This window comes from Medicago truncatula, chromosome 5, assembly GCF_003473485.1.
Source record: "Medicago truncatula cultivar Jemalong A17 chromosome 5, MtrunA17r5.0-ANR, whole genome shotgun sequence".
NCBI lineage: Eukaryota > Viridiplantae > Streptophyta > Magnoliopsida > Fabales > Fabaceae > Medicago > Medicago truncatula.
This window is the reverse complement of record NC_053046.1, coordinates 5,177,559-5,201,093: the sequence shown is the minus strand read 5'-3', so window position 1 is coordinate 5,201,093 and position 23,535 is coordinate 5,177,559. Positions and strand designations below refer to the sequence as shown.

The 23,535-nt window shown below is 31.6% G+C and overlaps 1 protein-coding gene and 1 non-coding gene across 3 annotated transcripts; both read left to right on the top strand.

Annotated features, from left to right (window-relative positions):
• Positions 1-12,485: 12,485 nt before the first annotated feature.
• On the top strand, positions 12,486-12,581 carry LOC112422299 (small nucleolar RNA snoR126). Its single transcript, XR_003012667.1, has one exon. It is a non-coding gene; the product is annotated as a small nucleolar RNA snoR126 (small nucleolar RNA).
• A 3,186-nt stretch (positions 12,582-15,767) lies between these two features.
• Positions 15,768-19,403, top strand: LOC11421820 (AP2-like ethylene-responsive transcription factor CRL5). 2 transcript variants are annotated; one of them, XM_024783651.2, is made up of 9 exons: positions 15,768-16,176; positions 16,296-16,821; positions 17,113-17,195; positions 17,372-17,380; positions 17,480-17,568; positions 17,671-17,744; positions 17,834-17,884; positions 17,977-18,056; positions 18,752-19,403. In XM_024783651.2, exons 1-9 carry the CDS (start codon positions 15,930-15,932, stop codon positions 19,228-19,230), a joined length of 1,638 nt encoding a protein of 545 aa, XP_024639419.1. In that variant the 5' UTR covers positions 15,768-15,929; the 3' UTR covers positions 19,231-19,403. The 2 variants fall into 2 exon arrangements, with proteins under 2 accessions (XP_024639419.1, XP_003611540.2); XM_003611492.4 differs by having other exon boundaries at positions 15,770-16,176; positions 17,980-18,056.
• The last annotated feature ends 4,132 nt before the right edge of the window (positions 19,404-23,535 follow it).

The following is a 23,535-nucleotide window of genomic DNA, read 5'->3' as shown; positions in this document are numbered from 1 at the left end:
TGCTAGAACGGGGTTGTATAAGACCCAAGCTTCTGAAGGATAAGATGATGTGAAGAATGAGTATCGAAGGCCAAAGATGATGAGTTGTCAATAAGGAGGAGACATTTGCTATTTAGACATTTCAATTTTACTCCTGTCGGATGGTAACTTCTAAATGACTATTTTTTATGTGTTAAAAGTCAACCGAGTCGTAACTCTCGACTGACTATTTTCATCAGAGGGAGTAATTTTGAGGTGTCTAAAGAGCAACTCTCTAATGAGGATGAAAAAGAATTTAGAGAACAGTTTTATTAGCGAGTCACATGTCACCACTGGTTTGTTATGACAAAAAAAAAAGCATCCCATGTTCTTCATGCTTTGGTTATTTTTCTTAGATTCTGTTCGTCGAAGATAATTTTATTCAAGACATATCAGATGTTAAATGAATATGTTTCTTTCAATAGTAGAATGTGAATCTCGTCTCTATGAGCATAGCTCAGTTGGTAGAGACAAACGCATAATATATGTAGGGGTTGAGGTTCGAACCTCAGACACCTCACTTCTCTATATTTAAAATGTGTGAGTTCCAACTACTAGACTACTTGACAAAAGAAATGTGAATCTCAACTAGCATATATATTGTTGACTCTAAAGTTGAAGCAAAGAAAGCATGGAAAAGAAAACTCGCAAGAAAGCAAAATCACAAACCTTTGGTCTATCAACCTCATATCCAATTGAGGAATATAGAGACATATCAAGGGGAACCACAAAATGTGAGACACTTCACTTGCAAATGAAAGCTGCGTTACCATTAATAAAGTGCCCAATTGGCATAAGATCTGGTAGACCAAAGAATGCATGCATATTTGCAAATTGGTAAAATGTTGCATCGGACCATCATATCATAGAACTTTATGTTATTTCTCTTTTTCTAGATACTTTATCAAATCTCTCTAAGAAAATGACACAATTCTTTGCTTAATTAATCTTTTCTGAAAAAGTCTAAAATGATGGGAGGCTGCTCAAACCATAGAAAGACAATCAATACGAATCCGTTGAGACTAATCATTATATCCATAAAATTAACACACCCGACATGGAATGTCTTTTGAACTTAGAATATGAATAAAACACAAAATCACTTATCATTTTGTCAAAAATAAAATAAAAAACCAGCTATTTGGATAATTATATTCAAAAGCTTGGATAATTACAAGATGAAATAACTTTATGAGTTTATATGTATTCAGAACTTCCTCGTGCTTCAAATACATTTCCTCAAACAAAACGTTGAGTGGGGCTATCAAACCAAAAGCAAATTAAAGTTGTGGCCAAAGCAACTTGTTAAACAAACAATGGATATTGATTCAAGTTCTACGTGATTAATTTGAACTCCATGAACAAGTGTTTCGGAGTTCGATTTCAACTCAAGCGTATGAAGAAAATTCACGTGTAAGGAAAGAGCGTTACTTGAATAACGATCTAGGGTCAACTCAATGATAAGACTTTACTAAAGTCTCTACGCTCTCTTGACAAAAAATTATTTATCATTAGATTTTATGATCAAAAGGATCTTATATGTAGACAAAAAAGACTTCATATTAAAATTTATCTTAAATCTCATTTACTATTAAACATTATTGTCTCGATCCCGACGCGTAAAACAGATTCTCTGATCGAGATTAGTTATCATGGTAGAAAATTCATATCTAGGACATGATAACTCAAAGGAAAAAAAAAAAAAAGTAAACCTTGTTAGAAAATCTCTTTTTTCTACCGGTCTTGTCCCTATCGACACATTAAAAAATTAAAAAACATATATCGTGTTGGTCCTTTAATCTCCTCCTTTTCTCTTTGATGAATTTCATGCTTATTTCTTTACTTTATTTCATATCTCCTTCCTGTTCACATGGCTTTGCTTACTGTGCTCATTCTTTTACCCTAAATTTCAGCAATTATTGTACTCCCGCCAAAGTAAAGTATGCCACAAAATCGTTGTGAGGCCAATTCTCTTGAAACTTGTTGTTTGCTTAATAACCATGTCACAATCACATTGTTTGTATTAGATACACTATTTGGTGTTTGAACTTATGGTATGAACCCTCTTATTGCTTTTAAGAACACATTGAATCGGTGTACAATTGTTGGCCATGTTTATGGCTAATGTTCGTGCATTTTCCTTTGTATAATGACCACTCAAGCTTTGTAAGTGTCAATCACAAAACACTATAATTAAAATAAATATATTTATTATTTTAATTTATTAGTTTTCTTTTAAGAAACTAAATTTAGCCGATAACGCGAGATAATTTATTAGTAATTTTAAATTATATATAACAGGATATGTGTGAAACAATCATGCAATGAAAATAGCCAATTGTACTATGTGACTGCACAGAATATCAACTAACAATTTGTTCTAGTGCTCGATGGGATGCCACGGGTGCTCCCTAAAAACAGAAAAAATAAACTCATATTGTCATGTACAAATAAAAAATAGAGTTGGTCTACTAAACAAATTAATCAACAAAAGAATAAACCCTAAAACATATACAATGGAGCAACATTGAGTATTCACTTTCGTGCTTTTCGTTTTTGGCTTTTAGCATGATGTTGGTTCGATTATATATTCTTTTCCAACTTTCTTCGCCAACTCTTTGATATTATTCTAGTAACCTACAGATTCCCCTAGTTCTAACTTTTAGTGGCTTTATTCTCACGGAAATTGCTATTCTTACTAACGTATATACCTGCATGGATTTCCATGTAATTAATTAAACAATTGTACGTGTGAATGGTATTAATGTATATATACATGTGTATTCAAATGTGAAATATAAGGATTTGCCAGAATTTTAATTTAGGGAGGCATGTGTTTCCAGACATAAGGGAGGAATTGTAACATTCCATTTTTTTATTTTAAGTGTCCAATAGAGAGAGATGTCTTGTATTTTTGGAAAAATAAGTATTGGCGGTAGTCTCATTTTGTTGTTAATGTTTGTCTTTGAGGTATTATCTTGTTTTAGACCTTTATATATGTCTTTGTCATTCTTTTGAGTTTTGAAATCAAAGCCATTGAATCCCTAAAATCCATACCTACATTTTTTATGAAGACATCTATACATAACCTTGACGTTAACTTGTGTGATTCTAGGCGATCTCGTTGTGGTGTGACGAGCTTGCCTAGGTATATTTTTTTTAGATTACGCATGAGACACAACGACTGGCCTATGCAACCCATTGTAGAACATGAGAATATTTAAAGATTTTCATATCAAATTTTATCCATTCTCTTCAAACCTTTGCACAAAAATTAGAGGCAAACCCTAACATTCATTCTTCTATTGATTTTTGATTGATATTAGAAATCTCGCCATAAGAATTCTTCACTGTTAGTTCTTCAAATGGATAAGTCTCATTCAGTTCCAATTTCATGAATTCATCCTTTGAAAGTACTTTCTCTTTCAGTTCTCGATTATATTCATTGATTCTTAGGAGTCCACTGATTGCAAAGGGGGACAATCAATCTAGAAGACTAAATCCATTTTATGGAAGTGGGTTTCAATGGTTGTGGATCATCTTGGCTCACATTAATCACTTACCTCCCAAAGATTAGTGATTCCAATCGTAGAATCCCTAGGTTGCTAATTTTGAAAGTTAATTGAGATTTGAGCTAATATCTCTAAACTTTGTTTCCTTTTGTCTTCAAGCGATTGCTTTGAGGAAGAAACTTTGTCCCGCGTTTATAAGTTCATTAACTACTCCAAAGAGTGTTTAGTACGTTGTTCGAGTGTTTTGAGCTACTAAACTAAGAAATGCATGTAATGTAAATTAGTAAAGCAAAATGATAAAGGAACAATCTGTGTAAAAATCTTGTTTGATAATTTGTGTTGAAAAAATTACAAGTCTAGTGTTTATAGGCAAACACTAGTCATACTGGCCAAAATGACATTTCTTACATAATTTAGCCTTCATCGACTAATAAAGCATGAATTCCCTCGATAGTGGGGGTACATGATGCCTCATGTTTGACTCGATCTTCCCTCTTTTACAAAATTTCTTGTTTCCTCCATCCATACATGCGCAACCTCCGCACGTGCTCATATCTACTTTAGTTAATAGCGTTGCAAACATGTAACACGAATAAAATGCTAAATTGTCAAGTTCCTCTAAGTTTTTAGCGATTCTAACATGCTCGCGACCTTTGTGAACTGTAGTATATTTGATAAAGATTAAACTAATTAACTCGCACTTGGATAGTTTTTGGAAACAATTGTTCAGGTTGTAGGGAACAACTTTAGTTGGGAGCTCAGCTTATCCCCAATCTGATGGACAATCAAAGATATTAAACAAGTGCTTAGAAATGTATCTCAGATGCTTTACTTTCAGTAATCATGAGTCTTTGTTTAAGGCTTTGCCACTAACAGAATTCTAGGCACCATATGGAGAAGCCCCTCTAACTCTTGTAAGGAAACCATGTATGGCTATTGATCCAGAGGTGGTAAGGTATCAACCTTACTAACAAAGATGTCAGTCCTTGAATTGGATACCGAGTTTTTAAAAAAAAAAAACTTGCTAATAAAGATGAATTTTAGATCAGTTAAAACAAAATTTGACTATGGCGTAACATGTGATGAAACATCAAGCAGATAAAAAGTGACATGCATGAGATGATTATACATATTGGTGATGATGTTCTAGTAAAACTACAACCTTATAGGCAACATGCTGCATGCTGCATCTTGATCGAAAGAATAAAAAATGGTCCATGATATAATTTGGGCCTTTTAAAATTAAAGCTAATATTGGTTCAGTGGCTTATATAACAAGTTTCCACATACTGCTAAGATTTACCAAATGTTTGATGTCTCTCAGCTCAAGCATTTTAGAGGAGAATTTGCAGATCCTTACATGCCACTACCCAATTGAGGTCCTAGCAAATAAAACTATTATTAGGGGAGAGAACCATGTTCAACAAATTCTCGTGCACTGGAAAATGGGCAGCTACAAGAAGATACATGGGAAGACAAGAAGGAGGAAGCTATCCCAATTTCAACCATGAGGACATATCAAGTTAATGCCACGATGCATCATCATTCAATGTGGCCACTCAAACATAATTTTCTTTTTATAGGTAATATGAGACATGATCACATGAAGTTATCATCCTACATAAAAATGATGGTTTTTTTTTTTTTTTAAAAGGAAAAATCATGTTATGTATCTAACTCCATTTATCATATATGTTTTTCGAGAATTTAATTGATATTATGAAAAGGCAAAGATAAACTTAAAAAGAACGAAGATCAAATTTCTCTACTTTTTTTGTTGTTGACTAATCTAGTGTCTAAAAACTCATCTTTTAAAGGTGAATAAATAAAATGTCTATGGTTTAAACTCTAACATCTACATATATTATGCAATGTCCATACAAATTAACATTTGTACCTATATATTTGAGTAAATTATTGGGATGGATACATCATAGATATAATAAAATACTTTCATTTATTATAAAAAGAACTTAACATAAGTTACATAAAATGATGATTTTACTGTATTTTTACTCTCACACACTGGTGTACGTCCCGACGATCTATAATCAAATCTGGCCACTTGTATTTAAATTAAGATGTTTAAATTAAACTATTGGAGTTGTGTTCAATATATTCATAATATAAAAACATGTTAATTGGACATTACTTATCCTTATTGTGCTAACTAAAACTTTAAACCATTGATGTCATGAATCAATGAACAACAATCTTATACGTTGCATTATAGTTCATCAAGCAGTGTTCAACAGCTGTTAATTACCTCCTGCTGCTAGCATATTGCCACGTCATCAACATTTCCAATCATTGGATCCTCACACACTAACCTAGCCTAGAAATCTTACACGTGTCATTTTGGACCCCATCTTCTATTTTTACCTTCATGAGGAAGATTAAAATCCAATCTTTTTCTAGGACCCACTTGCTGATGTCACTGTAAAAAAAGTGAATATGACCCTTAAATTACACCCCACCACCACCATATAGTGACAACTGACTCAAAAGCTATACATTATTAGACCAAAACACCCCCATAAATATCATTATTTACATGTAGTACCTCCTACAATATGCCTTTAAATACGAGTCCCTTAAGCAGCGTTTCTTCCCTTTCTCCTTCTTTCCTTTCACTACTTTTTACTTAGCAATAACCATGCTCTCTTCCCTCTATTCCTCCGATTTCACGGCGTTAGACAAAAGTTTAACGCCGTGGGATTTTTCTAACATTCTGTCCCCCATCCAACCCACCAGCCCTAAGCTCACTTCAAGCTCCGGTTCAGGCGAACCAAACGAAAAACCGGTCATGGATGGCTCGAACCGGAATATGGAGGACCGAAAGCGGAGGAGAATGATATCGAACCGGGAATCAGCAAGGAGATCACGTATGAGAAAACAAAGACATCTTGAGAATTTACGGAACCAGGTGAACCGGTTTAGAGTTGAAAACCGGGAATTGAACAACGGGTTGCAGTTTTTACTGTATCAATGCAATCGTGTACGAACCGAAAATGAGTGGCTCCGGTTGGAACGAACCATGCTGGGTCAAAAGTTGTCAAACATAAGTCAAAATATGGTTTTTCAACCTTTCTCATCTGCATGGCCATGCAATATTGTCACAGCTGAATAAATAAACTTTGATGATGTTCTTGATTAACAAACGTTAATTAATTTATAAAGGGTCTACGTTAAATATAACTTGTTTTAATTTGTATGTGTAAATTATTAAAGGTAGATAAATTAAGATTAGGTAAAGTGGGGGAGGGTGCTTTTTTGGGGAAAAAGAGTAAGGCTTTGGAAAATATTGATGCCATATGGTGGTTGTCATTGTTTTTTTGAAACTATCGATTATAGTACTAATTATGTAAAAATTTCATCAAAATTAAAATAGAATTATATATAAAAAATATTACTTGAAGTGTATTAGTTTTTCAGTAATTCCATAGTGTGGAATTTGTGAATTTTTTGTGGTTAGTGATGTTCTAATATATATATTGATTCGTTTCCTCTAGTTAAGATTTCGTTATTTTATTATGGTTTTCATTCATCATGCAACACAACGACGCAAGGGTTTGATGCAGATTCCAAATCCCTTCTATACAGTATATATGAATTATTTTATTCATCAAAATGACAGCTACGAAAAAAAAAGGTACAAGGAATATTCCGATGACATAATATTAATTGACTTGGAATACTTAATTCTCATAAAAATAAGCATGCTGAAGTACGTTGCCTTGCATATGCCATATAGTATATCCTTTTAGCAAATAGTAGATGCCAACAATAATAGTGGAGTTTTTTTTTTGGAAGAAGAAAGAAAAATAATAGTGAAGTTATCGAATGGTTGGTCTCCCTCTAAGATATTTTTGGAAGATTTGTTGGGTCCTAAGTTTGATTAGTTTTATTTTTGCAGTTGTTTTTGTTTTGTTATTTGTTTTACCTCCTTTTGTATCTTTTAACCTTGTAATAGGTTAGAATACCTCTTGGTATTTGTGTGTATATACATAACTGATTTGTCGTTTAAAATAAAAATAAGTTGTTGGTCTCTAATGTTGAATTTGTTTCAATTGAGCTTAAATCGTTTGAAAGAATTTAAATTTAATTCATTGCCAAAAACGATTGTTCAAATTTTACTTATGTCACGACCAAACTCAAGATGAACACACAGAAAATAAAAGGGTTAAAAAAAAAAAAAAAACCAATCAATTAAAGTTTTATGTAATTTCTGAAATCATGCTTTCCCTTTGGTTATTTTTTTTAGGCTTAATTGCACTTTTGCCCCTTATCTTTTGTTAATTGTGCAATTTTGCACCCCCTATTTTTTTTTGAGCGATTTTGCATCACCCCATCTTTGCCAATTGTGTTTTGGTCAAAATCATCATCATTAAAAGATGGGAAAATGGACAAAAGTTAGGGTGCAAAATCGCTCAAAAAAAAAGAAGAGGGGGTACAAAATCGCATAATTAGCAAAAAGATAGGGGACAAAAGTGCAATTGAACACAAAGATGAGGTGCAAAATCAGAAAGGGGACAAAAAGATGGGGTGCAAAATCGCACGATTAGCAAAAAATAGGGGAAAAGAGTACAATTAAGCCTTTTTTTTTTATCGAAGCAATGCTATATAAACGGGTATAACATCATTGAAAACAATGATTTAGCTAATTATAGTTTATGTTTGGTATATTGTATGTATTAAAATTTTACACTTTGGTAAATTTTAGTCAATCATATGTGTGATTTTTTTTTTGAACAGATTTTTTTTATTAAACAACTAAATCTCTGCTCAAGAAGAGCAGAGATCGGTGAAATTGAGAATACAAACAAAAGGCGCCGCATATAGATGAAGCACCCGAAAATAAACACCATAAAAGCACTCATGAGGATAACATCCACCCAAGTACACATCACCACCTAAACCAGACTCCTTTGCGAAGACGAATGAGTATGTATTACTTAATTTTTTTTAGGCTTAAATGCTCTTTTGGTCCCTTAAATATTTAATTGGTATCGCTTTGGTCCCTTAACTAAAAAAATGATTGTTTGAGTACTTTAAGTTTTTGTTTAGTCTCGTTTTGGTCCATTCTGTTAGGTTTAATAAAAAAAACGTTAAGTGTGGACACGTGTCACCTTGTCATTGACTCTCAGTTTTTTTTTTACAAATATATATATACATTTAATATATATATTTTATTTTTTAAAAAAATTCCCAGAATCAATGACAAGGTGACACATGTTAACTCTGGGACACATGTCACTTTGTCATTGGCTTTGGGATTTTTTTTTAAAAAAATTTTTTTTTGTAAAAAAAAACTCAGAGCCAATGACAAGGTGACACGTGTCCAGGAGTTAACTTTTTTTTTTAAACTCTAACGGAAACCTAACAGAATGGGCCAAAACGAGACTAAAAAAAAACTTCAAAGTACTCAAACAATCTTTTTTTTAGTTAACGGACCAAAGCTATACCAATTAAATACTTAAGGGACCAAAATAACATTTAAGCTTTTTTTTAAAGAAAAATATTTATATCATTTCAATTGAATACCAAAAAATATAAAATAATAATATTCATGGAGAAAGATTTGTCCTCATCTTTGATCAAACTAAAGTGCTGAGCTTAATTAAATCCTATTAATTTTAGTTGGAAGGTGATTGGTTTTGGATTAACAGCAATTAGTTAGATAGTGACATTATCCAATATCAATATAAAGTGACATATGACTTTAAGTTCAATTTTTTAACAGGAGAGGTCGCATGCTTTAATGTTCAATTTATTTCAAATTAATCGAGCTCAAATAGTTTGAGAGAATTCAAATTCGATTCCTTGACAAAAATAATTGTTCAAGTTTTACTTATATTTCGTCCAAACTCAAGATTAACACATCCTTTTCTGAGAATCGAAGGATTAAAAACAAAATAAAAAATCAAGCACGTCGATCAATTAAGTGTTTTCGTAATTTTTGAAATCATGCTTTGTCTCTGGTTAATTTTTTTGATCGAATCGATGGTATATAAACCTGTGTAATATCATTGAAACAATGCTTTAGTTAGAGTTTATTTTTGGTATATTGTATGTATAAAAAGTTTTACACTTTCATAATTTGACAATTATGATTTATTGGTGACATAAAGGATATGTATAGTGCGATCGAGTGTGTATGTATTACGTACTTTTTATTTTATTTTAAATATTTATATCATTTCAGTTGAATACCAAAAAAATACATAATACTATTCATGGAGAAAGATTTGTCATCTTTAATCAAACTAAAGCGCAGAGCTTAATTAATTCCTATATATTTTAGCTAGAAGGTGATTGGTTTTGGATTAACAGCAATAGTTAGATAATGACATTATCCAATATCAATGTAAAGTGACATAAGACTTTAAGTTCAATTTTTTAACATGAGAGATCACATGCTCTAATCAAAGACGTAATCCAACTAATCAAGAAAATTAGCTTAGTAACTTTACTTTGATTATATATACTCACGACTTCATAAAATATATCTTCACAAATATCTCCATAATATAGCAATTTTTTCTTAATTGTAAATGTTAGTAGTATTTTTTCGTTCGAGTTTGAACTCACACCTCAAACTCCTTATCATTTAACTCAAATAAGTTGAGCTATTTATCCATCTCTATATTTGACATTCCGTTTTGTAATTGATCTCTAAGTCGCAAAATGACGTCATTTTTTAGGTTGTCAATGTTAAATAATTTGTGAATCATATTAAATTCTCTCATTAAGTGGTTTTTAGGTAAGTTATACGGATTTCCTTACACTTTGAGTAGGGCAGCATAACCCTCCTTTTGTTTGGGTAGATAGCATTTTTGCCGTTGGTTTGCCTCACTTGGGGTTGTTTCATTTTATAGCTTTGTCTCTTTCTTTTGATAAATTTATGTAGCTATATATATAAATAGAGTTAAATGGTAAAAATAGCTCAAGATCAATTCTTGAATTACGATGTTTACAAATTGTGCAGGTTGGGGTGACAACTAGGATACCCATGGAAGAATGGTGAGTAATTTACCCCAATCAATACACATTAGCCACATAAGCACATTTTTAAGTGGTATTCATGAACTATCTTGACCCCACCAACAAATTGCTCATTTTCATTGGTTGGTGGGTAAATTACCCACCATTCTTCAAAGGTAATCTAGAAAAAACCCTCTAAAATAAAAAAGACTAATTTTGATAGAAAAATAATATAGTTGACTATTGCATCATAAAATACTATTATAATGAAAATCCCTAAAAAAAGGGAATTTTTCTCCTTTAAAAAATTATAACAGAATTTTTCTATTGAGATTTTACAATTTCATTCTCACTTTTATCTTTTATTTTTTTTATAGGTACTTTTATTTATTTTTTGGTTAAATTTTCTTTTCTATTTTTTAAAAAGTGCTGTTGTTTTTCTATTTTCACTGAGCATATATATAAAAAGGGAAATATAATCGACAAAATTTAAACCTAACCACTATGTCGTTCGTTAAATATTAAAATCGAGCCCATAGATTTCTCAAATCAATAATCAATTTTAAATTTAAACATCGATTCTGTAAACATCTTCATTCAATTACAATTGTGTCAGTCATAATCAGTGGAGTTAGGTATATTCTGGGAAAGTCATTTAGAATCGTCAATTTATCATTCTGGCTAGAAATATTCATTATATATAGAGAATTATGTCTTCATTTTAATTGTCTTTGTTTGGCTGTTTGCATTTTCTTCACTCCCAATATACATATTTTGCCCTGTCTAGACACTTGTGTTTTAATACATAAATCAAATAGGTAAAGTATGTATGTAGGGCATATCAAAATTATAGTAACAAATGTTTACTTGTTTCCTTAAAAAAAAAAAAAAAAAAGTTTGCTTCTTATCAGAGTATTATTCAAGATTTGATATGCCACCTCTCGAGGTCATCATTATCAAAACATAAAATTCATGTTTTGTTAAAAAAAATTAGAGACTTTTTATAATATTCTAAACATAATTGCGAAAAAAATTCAAAATTTTGAATAACACATATGAATTGACTTAAAAGCATATAAAAAAAATGGTGATAAATTTTTTTTGGAACTAAAAGATGAAGAAATACTTATAGAGACAAAAAAAAACATATTTGACTCTCTAAATTTTGTTATAGAAAAAATTGTATATTACAATTTAACCAATTAAGCTACAATGCATGTGTTCATACAAATAAATATTTACCCCTACATGCACATGAATTATGCTATTAGTATAAGAGGTTTTTCAGATTTATTCTTTATTAAAAAAAACTAATTTATTTATTCAAATTGATACAATTCATAGGAAACAATACAAATTCAAAGTCGTTAAAATTAAAGATGATGAATTTGCGAAAAAAACTTACATAATCCATGTTAATAGTATCAATTAAAAAAATATTATATGTAATGATATCAAAAATGGTTGAAATACTCATGCCTCCGATAATGTCCAAGTCATTGATTGAATTTATAATTAGAGCACTAAACTCAATTCTTTTATTTTTGTGGTCAAAAGATACTTTTTTTTTAAGGAGTGGTCAAAAGATACATGAAACGATAATTTAAGAAAAGAACCACTAATATATGGTTGTTCTCTTTAAATGATTAATCAAGTCGTAACTCCTTATCAACTTTTTTGAAAAAATATGAGCAATTTTGAGGGGTCTATAGAGCAACATCAAGAATTTTTATAAGTTGTGTAAAGTTGAATATATTGGGTATGAGTCTGGCCCAAAATTTATAGCCCACATTCCAGGTGCAAAAGATGATATAAAACTAGGGTTTTCAACCCTCCTAGATCTACAACTCTGTTTCCATCTCTATCTCTATGTGCAATTTTTCTTCATATTCTGTTCTTTCAAAAAAATTATTCTTTGTTGTTTGTATTGGGTGATGATTTTCCGTTTATTTTGTAAATTTGTGAAAAGTGAGGCTGTGATGAACAACAACATTTCTCGAATCTGATAATTACAAAAGCAAATTATATTTGCTTTTTGATGACCGTGTTTGTGCGTGTCTGAGCCTCTTACTAGTTATATGTGAATTGCTTCAGCTTAATCTGAATAATAGCTGTTTTTAGCTTTTTGAATGATTTATTTTAATTCGAAACAGAGCTATTAACCTAAATCTGTATTATGCATTATTATGAAAACCAAATTCAAAAATTCAATAGTTATAGAGTTGAATTCTTCAACAACAACAACAACAAAAATATGAACAACATTTTGAGTTAGCATATACTAATGCAACATTACAGATTGTCCCACAAGAAAAAGGATGGTGAAATGTAATAAAGCAGGTAAAGTTTGGTTATATATATGCAGTACAAGAGCTAGCTCTCCTTTGCTAGCAATGGCTTATAATCTATGAATTTGGAAAAATCACATAATTTAGTGTCACGAGTCCGACACCGAGACACGCCTAATCCGGAAAATGTCCGTGCTTCATAGCTTATAATTGGTCTCCATTATTGGGTGGTGAGTGGATGGATATACTCATCATTACAACAATTAAAAGAGGGTTTCTTTTCTCTTTACAAACATTCCTCCTACCCCTTTTGTCATATCTTATTTCTTTCACTGCCAAACCAAATCATGTGCTATAGAATTCCTGTCTCCATTAACTTGGTCACGCAAATTTGCATGCAAATTGATGATGACATTGATCAAATTTAAATATTCACTTGAGAGGGGATATGAAGAAAGGCTAGTAAAAAACTTTAGGATGACTAAATTGCACGATCAGAGGTTCAAACTTGGATTTAATCATATATTCATATTCCTTAAATATTTGGAGGGTCGGGGAAGCCCAAAAGGGGCAACCCTTTCAGCAAATTGATGATAAAAAACATATTACAATTAATTAAATATCATGCCAAAGTTTTGCACGGTATTGAAAATTTGAGTTGGACTAATTCAACTTTACAAAATCAACTGTGGAGAGTGTCCTGACTTATACAAAGATATTTTTAGGCCATATTTCATCCATTGGCTTTTGAAATATCATTTGTTGCTGGAAAACTTGGCCACTTATTAGTCTATCCCATTGATGCATACCTTAAAGCCGTAATGCATAATCTTATGTTCATCAAAACGAGTCCATGTCAAGGATTATTCTTTGGTGCTTCATCTTCTCGTAGCCTCAAATGGTTTCGCAATTCTGACCTGGTAACTTGCATTGATACAAGGAGATCCACCACTAGGCATTGTTTCTTTCACGAAAATTCCTTGATTTTGTGGGAAAAGTAAGAAGCAAGAAAATAGTGTCATGCACGTAACGTTCTTCTGAAGTAGAGCACCAAGCTTTTGCACAAGCAACCTGTGAGGCACAAAGGATTTTATACCTCCATCAAGACTTTCACATCCTACATGCAAATTTCTATGACAACCAATATGGCTTTCATATAGCTGTCAATTCCGTATTTTGTGAACAGACAATACACATTGAAATTGATTGTCATGTGATTCGAGACAAAATTCAAGCTGGTGTCCTCCACTTTCCAATTGCTTCCAAGTATCGATTAGCAGACATATTGATCAAACTCCTCCGTCCTTGCCTTTTTATAACATTGCATTCCAAGTTTGAAATGATTGATATTCATTCCACCTCTAGAGGGGATTTTGAAGGATAGAAATCACTTCTTTGTATGTAATTGACTAATGACATTTGTAACTAGGAGCTTTTCTTTTAGGACCAGAACTTTTTCATTCATAAAACAAGCTATCCATTTTTAAGGATGTGTATTTTTTTTATTTTTTTTTTGTGTGTTCTAAAATAGCACATTTTATAGTAACAGAGCTCGCTGAATAGTTGGATCATTGGGACTCACTAGGTTTGGGATTCAAACTTCAAAGAATGCTTATCAGAATAATGAGATTTGAAATGTGTAACGAAATATGACTACCAACTTTCATTGCTTAATCTTAATAATTGTTTAGACATTAGATTTATGCATTGATTAATTAAACTATTTATGCATTGAAGATTCAGAAGAAGGGAGACTCTTCAACATTACCTCTTCACAATTCTTTTGATATCCTACTCGAAGAAAGTGAACCTCCTTTAGGGGAGGCAATGCTAGCTGACAAGGATACTAATCACAATTCTACTGTTGATTTGGTTGAAAGTACTGATATTGTTGATCAGGTATCCAAGGAGATAGTTCTTTTGAATCACACTGCTAACTCTAAAGTTTCTGATGATATGAACAATGAACCCTCAGAGTCTGCAACTTTGATTTCCAAAAAAAACTATTTTGGTGACTGATGTTGGGTCTCATTCTTTTACCGCATCCGTCCCACTTTCTCCTGAGCAGTGCAGCATGACTGGGAGGAGGTTATTCCCCAGTGCTGCTACTGTGCCAGTTACCATTGCTAGGGATCCTTCTTTTGACTTGTCATCTGTGTTACCTGTTCTCTCTGAATCAACTTCTGATAAAATGACTATTATTACACCTATTACTTTTATTGATGTGATTCTGGGTCCTGATAAAGGCAAGATATCTGCTCCTGCCACTTCTAAAAATACCACTGAGGCTTGTATGAAAAGTGAGAAAATCTTAAGCAAATTTTGGGCAGATGACTTAGATACAGATCAGGCTTCAGACAGCACCCTAGAGCTAGACATTAATGCTGAAGGACTTCAGGTTCTTCTCTCTAAATCTTTTGTAGCTGCACAATATCTTATGCAAAACTTTGGATCTACCAAGAAAGGAAAGAGAGGGCGACCTAGGAAGACTAAGAGCCCTAAGGACAATTCTGGTAACAAAGCTAAGCAGAAGGCTTCTTACAATCTGCAGAGTCCTAAAAGATCGGAAAATGAGTGCATTCACACCCGTGCTAAGAGTGGCATATTTAAAGCTTATAAATCATGATTTGTATGCATTGATTTAGGCTTTAGGTTTGTTCTATGTTTCTTTGTGTTTGTGTAGTCTAATTGGGTTTTGGCTTAGTCCCCCAATATTGTACTTTTCCCTTTATTCTTTTATTGCAATTTTCTAGCTTTGTCAAAAAAAAAAATTAAACTATTTAAAAATAGATAAAATATAGTCAAAGTATAGAGTTTAAATATCATGAACCAAAAATGAAAGGTAAAAAAGGAAAGGCAAGTAGGGAGCGTAGAATAAAGCAAAAGGGAATGTCTTTCTCAAACACAGATCCCAATGAAAAGCATAAACTAAAACCTAGCAAAGCATTCCTTGCTGGAACACATTCTTTTTGTTAACTAACTTGCTTTGCTTAATTTGTTCCCTACACAAATCTATCGCTGACTCACCATTTATTCACTTCACACACATAAATTATGAACAGATAAAAAAGTTACATATATTAATACTAGTAAGGTTAAGTAGAACTAGTGATAGTGAGTCTTGAAGATGAAGTTCATGGAAAATATTGAGGATACCTTTAACCTAAACAATCAAAATAGTAACATTTTTGGTTTATCTTTCTCTTCACAAATGAATATAGGTGCTCCTTCCACTGCTGCTGCTGAAGCTGTTCCAACAGGCTTTTATTATAACCCGACACCTCTTCATAACTATGGCTACTATGGACATGAAAGTGAACAAGTTGGATTGTATTCAGCCTTGCCCATCATGCATGATGGATCACAAGCACATGGTTGGTTTAGTTCCAATATTTGTTATATGCTTTTTTCTTGAGTTTTTTTTTTTTTTTTTGTGTGAAATGAAATGCTAATAATTCAACTTTTTGAATACTTTGTAACTATTTATGTGTAGCAATGGGAATTTCTCATTATGGATGCAGTACCAAAGAAGAAATGCAACTAAGCATAGATAGTATTTTTGACAACCAAACTTCATACCATAAGCCAAACAATTCAAATAACCTAAATCATGTACAAGAGAATATGAGCTTGTTGGGGAGTTTGGTAGAGCACCAGAAGCAACAGCTCTCATGTTACACCGTCTTAAGAAACGACAATGTGATCTTAGACGGGCCGATGAAATATCAGCTAGAAGATAATGTCCAGCTACCAAATATAGTTGAGGACGAAATTTCTGATCTAAGGAGATGGGTATCAAGGGACTTTCATGCTGCAAGCCATGCACAAGACTCGAAGACATGTGTGCTGTCTGCAAGTTCTAGCTCACAATCGAGCTGTGTTACAAGTTCACAACAAACATCACCTATTGATTCTGCTTCCATTGATACGATGAAAAGGAAGCATCAAATGGTGAACTTGAAAAAGAATCAGAACCAAACCTTTGGGCAAAGAACATCTCAGTATAGAGGTGTAACAAGGTTTGTTTTCATTTGTCACATTAATTATTAAAAGTGTAGTTAAACATTTTATATATGTATAATGATCCATGTTCGCGACTTCGACAGATTTATGTCACGATTTTAAATTGCAGTTGAGTATATTCTATAAACCTTTATATTGTAAAAAAATTTACTCGATACAATCGAATTTGCAGTTATGACGCAGATCGCAGACCTTAAAATCCTTTATATTGCGGACTACAATTTAAAACTGTTCATCTTCTTTCGAGTTTTTTGTTGCTTGATTTATAATGAATGTTGGTTTATCAGACATAGGTGGACAGGTAGATATGAAGCTCATCTATGGGATAACAGCTGTAAAAAAGAGGGCCAAGCTAGAAAAGGAAAGCAAGGTAAAAATTAAAGCAACTATTATTTCCTCTTTTATATGTGTATATTTTTGGTCAAACAATCTTATTACCTTGATTCTATTCTCCTTAGAAAAGTTGTGCATTTTGTAGCAATATTTGTCTCTCACTCTTGTTTTTTTTGTTTTTGTGTTTTCTCCTCATGCACAATGATTCTTCAGTTTATCTAGGTAAGATTTCCAAATGTTAAGAATGTGTTTCTTTTCCTTATGATGATAGAAAAAGAGGAACATTTATGTGTATAAGTAAGTCCAAGAATTTTATTGTAGGTGGTTATGATATAGAAGAAAAAGCTGCAAGAGCTTATGATATGGCTGCACTCAAGTATTGGGGACCCTCCACTCGTATAAATTTTCCAGTAATGATTAACTTCTTTGCCATTTTGTCTTCAATTCAAGGATCTAATTCAGTTCTGACAGTAACTAATATGTAATTAATCATGATCTCATGATAATTATAGTTGGAAAATTATCAAAAGGAACTTGAGGAAATGAAGAAAATGACTAGACTAGAATACGTTGCTCATTTAAGAAGGTACAAATATTTGCATCTCAATCATTATGCAGTTGAAAACCATATGTTAACAATATACATAACCATATAATTTAACTTTGTAAAATCAGGAAAAGCAGTGGATTCTCAAGAGGGGCTTCCATGTATAGAGGAGTAACAAGGTGAGTCTAACATCACATGCATTGCACTAATTTAATTTAATATATGATTTATATATGAAAAATAAAATTGGCTCTGATTATTATCTTTGTAGCAGACATCATCAACATGGAAGATGGCAAGCTCGAATAGGGAGAGTTGCTGGAAATAAAGATCTCTATCTTGGAACTTTCAGTGAGTATACTCTCACATTTTTGGTTATTCTTTCTTTTGTGATTGTAACCAATATATTTGAGAAATGATATTTTTGGTTATTCATTTCAGTCTTGATGAAGTATTTATTTATAAAATTAGGTTTGAAATAAAAAACAACAACAAGAAAATGTGCATAAGTGATTATGTTTGATGTTATAAACACTTTTGAACATATCAACTCAATGTTAAATGGTCCATAAATATTTTTTAACGAAGTTTGCTGAAAAAATGGGTAACAAAATGATCAATTTATAACAAAATAAAACTTAAAAACCAATTTGTAAAATCTAATTTAATTATATTTATATAGTTTTGAGACTAAATTATATAGCTTAAAGAATAAATTAGAGAAAGTGATACTTGAAAAAATTAGATTGATGGTTTATTCCTCATATTATTGAATGTACATTTATATATTATAGGAAGAGGGTGCTTTATAACTTTATAAAGCGAATCTTTGATGCATTTGTTGATCTCTTTGAACTCTTCTTTTCAGTCACATAAGGCTGAATCTGATCATGAACCACTTTAATATTTTCTTTTATTAAAGATGTTGGTTCAGAAGGAGGCACAATCATAACTTCAAATGATATTTTTATTATCTTTTACTTCAATATCATGTTCTGTACAGTAATCTAATTCTAATTACCCTTTTTGTTATGAAAACTTTTCAGCTACACAAGAGGAAGCAGGTGAAGCCTATGACATTGCTGCTATAAAATTCAGAGGAGCAAATGCTGTTACTAATTTTGATATAACAAAATATGATGTGGAAAAAATTATTTCAAGCCCTAACCTTCTTAGCAGTAAAGAAGCTAGGAGAAACAAAAAAATGGATGATGTAATTAACAATAATAAACCAGCTTGTGCGTTTGAAGACATTGAAGAAGCCATTCCAATACAAAAAAGATGCAAAATCCAACCATTCTCAATAAGTAACATATATGATGAAGAAGTAGAGGAATCAAATAGAATGCATATGTCAAATCCTTCTTCAATTGTGACAAGTTTGAGCAGTTCAAGAGAAGAAAGCCCTGAAAACATGACAAGCTTACCAATGCTCTTTGGAATGACTTCAACAACATCAATAATGTCTTCATTTTCTTTGCCTCAGATGCCACTGTCTGTTTTTGCTGCGTGGACCGATGCATAATCAGTTTTGTTTCGTACGGATTTGGATTAGGCGTAGTAACTTCATCACGCAGTTTTTCCTGATATAGACTTAACGAACGAGACAGTTTTAAACTGATTTTGTTATAGTGTAATATGAACCGTCTGATCTCCTTATTTTGCATGCATTTTTAGGAAGACAGAATTTTAATTTAATCCTATTAATCCTTTTAATTATATAGTGTTACAATTAAGCATTTTATTCGCACTATGATGAAGAGCTCTTGAAATCATATATATTTAAAAATTTGTGACACAACACTCACCCTTACAAAACTGACTTTAATATTCAGATTATATTTTATCCGTTGTGAAACTCTTTAACTGTCAGTATATGAAATCTTAACTAGAAACAAGTTTATAAATTAAATTCTCGAATATGGGAACGATACCATATTCATTATTGGTTTCAAATTTTCATTAATTTTTGTTGGTCTTTTATCTCTTTTGGTCACGTGGAATTTTAACACATGTAACTAAGTACATTCTTAAGTAATCTTTGTTTAAATTATTCATATTTATGATAGTACTATTGGTATTTCACGTCTAGTGTCATCATTACTTATTCGTTTTTCCAATTTAACTTTATCTAAAGGAAGCATTAGCAGATATTCCATACACAATTCAATCAAAGCCAAAGGAGGGTATTGTAGGCGCAAAAATAGATTCTCTTAGAATGACTTTTCTATGATCTGATTTATGACTTAATGACCTGTATCGTATCGAATTGCATTTTGTTTGCTACTTTAAAGAAAGTCTAATTGTTGGAATTGGAAATCCTATCAGATAAGATAATTTATTTTATTATACATGCAAGCACTGTATATAGTATTGTAATCCCAGTGGTGATGGTCGTAGAAGCCATCACAACATGGGTAGCTACATTCACACGTGAGCTAATGTTTATTCTCAATTGTCTGTTTTTGTACTTATATGATTTTTAAATGAGTAATGATAAGTTAACAACTAATATATTTATAGGAATTATTATTATTATGGATCAGTTATTAATTGAAAAAAGAGTCATTCTTTAAGAGTTCAAGTAGCTCATAAATACATTTTGATAGAAAAAGAAAAGAAGAAACTTAATAAGAGAAAAAAAAATGTCATTTTATTAAAATTTTCATTGAATTTTTATAAGCATTAGTCTATATAATATATATTTAATCAGTGTTTTTTTTATATTGCGGTTTGGTTTGGTTGGTAAAATCAAAACACAAACCAAACCAAACCACGTGGTTGAGTAAAAAAATGATCCAAATACATCCGAACCAAATGCGATTTTTTGCGGTTTCGATTTGGATTGGTTCGGTTTACGGTTTTTCTTTTGGATTGGTTCGGTTTTGAACATCCCTAGTCATTAGTTATAAAATGTGTTTATACTTTATACGGTTGTTAAGTATTTTCCCTCGTCTTATTTATAAGAAGAGATATTTGGATGAATAAACGTTGAAGCATGTCTTGTTTATAAGAGATATTTGAGTGAATAAAAATTGAAGCACGTGATTCAACTTATGATACATATCTCTTAAAGTAATTCAGATATATCAACTTTTGTTGATCTAAATGTCTCTTATAAATATGATCGAAGTGAGTTATTATTTGTTAGATGTTCAAATAACATTGCACTTTTTAAATTGATACATGTAAGAAGAAAAAAAAAGTATCTACGAGAAACTCATATCATCTATGTTAATATCATAAATGACAAAGCACATATATTTCTATAAATATGACTATATTCTAGTGTCCAAAATACCCACGTTTGGATTGATGGAACATAATTAAACATAGCAGAATGAATCATAATAGAATGGAACATAATAGAATGATGTAGAAAGTCTATTACATTGTTTGGAAAATGAGCTGTATGGAGTCAATTATAGCCTTCTAATTCTATTCTTACCCTTATTTAAAATTCACTAATACGTAAAATTAAAATTTGTTATTTTTATTAAAATGATCTTCTTCTTTTTTTAAGAAAAAATGATCAAAATTTTGTAACTTGTATAATTGGACAAACGTATGAATTTTTATAATAACTATGTTAGAGACATATGATAATCTAAAGTATAAACAGTCCAAGCATAACAAATTAGTATTATATAGTTTATTCAAAAACTAAGTTGCATCTGAGTTTCCCAAAAATATTGATATTTGTGGGCGAGCGTTGGTTATGGGCTGTTCTGAAAAATGAATATGAACCTGTAATGCAATGCTACATTCTTACCACAAATTTTGTGTCCTTGGTGAGTGAGTGGTGACGTTTTAATCTTAGTTTGGACATTCTCCCGTGCTCAGTGGCTATGTAGCTAGTGCTGGGGAAACAAGTTTGTTTTCATATGTGTCTCAATTTCAATTTACAAATCAACATCTAATTTGGCCAAGTGAAAAGAATATGTTGCAACAATATCCCGCCAAAGTCTTATTCAAGAACCAAGAGGCTCTATTTTGAATTCTTAAAGTTGGGGCACAACGAGCATTTGATTATTGGGATAGGATTGGGATGGCTTATCGGGTCAGCTGAAGCATTAAGCCTATGTTTGATATTATCGTGGATATCTTAGAATCACAGTGATCTACCGTGATTTTTAAAAATCTACATTTTGTAGCTTCTGTAAAATCACGGTAGATCACCGTGATTCTGACACGGTTTGTGTGATACCAAACACACACTAAGGCATTTCAAACGTTGCTTTAGCCGTTAAATCTGGCTCAAAATAAAGTTATCACAAGTATTTGTATATTTATAAGGAAAATGTCAAGAGTGTCATTTAGTTGTCTTTTTTTTAGCGAAGGCAAAACTAGTTCATTTCATTAATGATCAAAGAGTACAAATTAAAGGGTACATCATAAAAAACATGGGGGTTGAGATTAGATAAAGAGGCTCTAGCAATGCTATGAACTACTTTATTTGCTTGCCTCTAAACCGCATAATCGCTATTGTTAGCTATAAGGCTTTTACATTAGGAAATAATGTCTCCGGATTCACTACGAGGTGTTCTAGGCAGGGATAGTGCATCTACTACAGGTTTGCAGTCAGTTTCAAACTCCACATAGCGATGGCCCTTCTCTATAGCTGTTTTGATGGCCTCAATGAGTCCAATAGCTTGATCAGCTTCCATAGTGGTAACTCTATATAATCCAACAAGTTTGATTTCCCAAATAAAAATTGACCCATTGAATCTCTAAAACATATACCATAACCCATGAATGAATTGTTGTTAAACAAGGCACAGTCAACATTACATTTAGGCATTGTTTTTTTCTTTTTTTGGTACAACATTTAGGCATTGTTAAATAAACAAAATTAGAAATTTTGAAAACCGGTGTATTTGTTAAATCAACTTCTTAAGAGTTCAAATTTGTTACTTTCAACTTAAAGTTTTCATTTTTTTTTTCTTTTTAACAGGTGCCCTTGTTAGCATGCATGTCCATATTTATAAATATTTTTTTTTGGAGAAGATAAACATTTTTATTATTTAAAGTGACATTCATAGTCAGATTACAATTGCTATCAAATGAATTTGAAGTAATAGTTATAAGGCTAAGTTTTTATGGTTGAACTAGCAACTCAGATGGTAAGTTTTAGGATGTTAATGCGGAATATATGTGTTTGAAACCTTTTTGAGACCTTGCATAAAGAAATCTATGTTACCTTTTTATTTCTTTACAAAAAAAAAAAAAGGTTTACCTATTCATAAAATAGAAACTTAAAAAGTTACCATACTCTGGGTTCACATCAACTGAAAACTTGCTATGTTTTCACGTTAGTAGTGGCAAACAAATTTGTATGTTTTCACATTCTTGCTCTTAAAAGCGATGTTATTTGTAAAACATCAACACTAACCGAAGACAACATCTTTGATTTAATCTACATCAAACTCGATTTTTAACTATATCAAATAATTCATCAGAAGTTGATTCTTTATAACTAAAAGAAAACGTGTATTTTTCAGCAAAATCCACAAAGCCAACCAAAATAGCTATGAAGCAATCCCTGTTACTATAATGAAGACCTCTAAATTGGCATATTATGTACATATTTGTTGTCTCAGAAAAATAAAAATAGAAAAAAATATCATGCTTATCTACCAACCAAACTAAAACATTACAATGAATTGAGATTTGATTGATACACTGTTTCATGTTAGTTAAACATGAGTCACATCTATCCAGCAATGCTCGAACACTAACTCAAAAATATCTTATTGTCTCGCATTATCGCATAAACCAAAACAAAGATGCTACTATCCATCAAATTCAAAGGTTCAAAACCATCAAATTC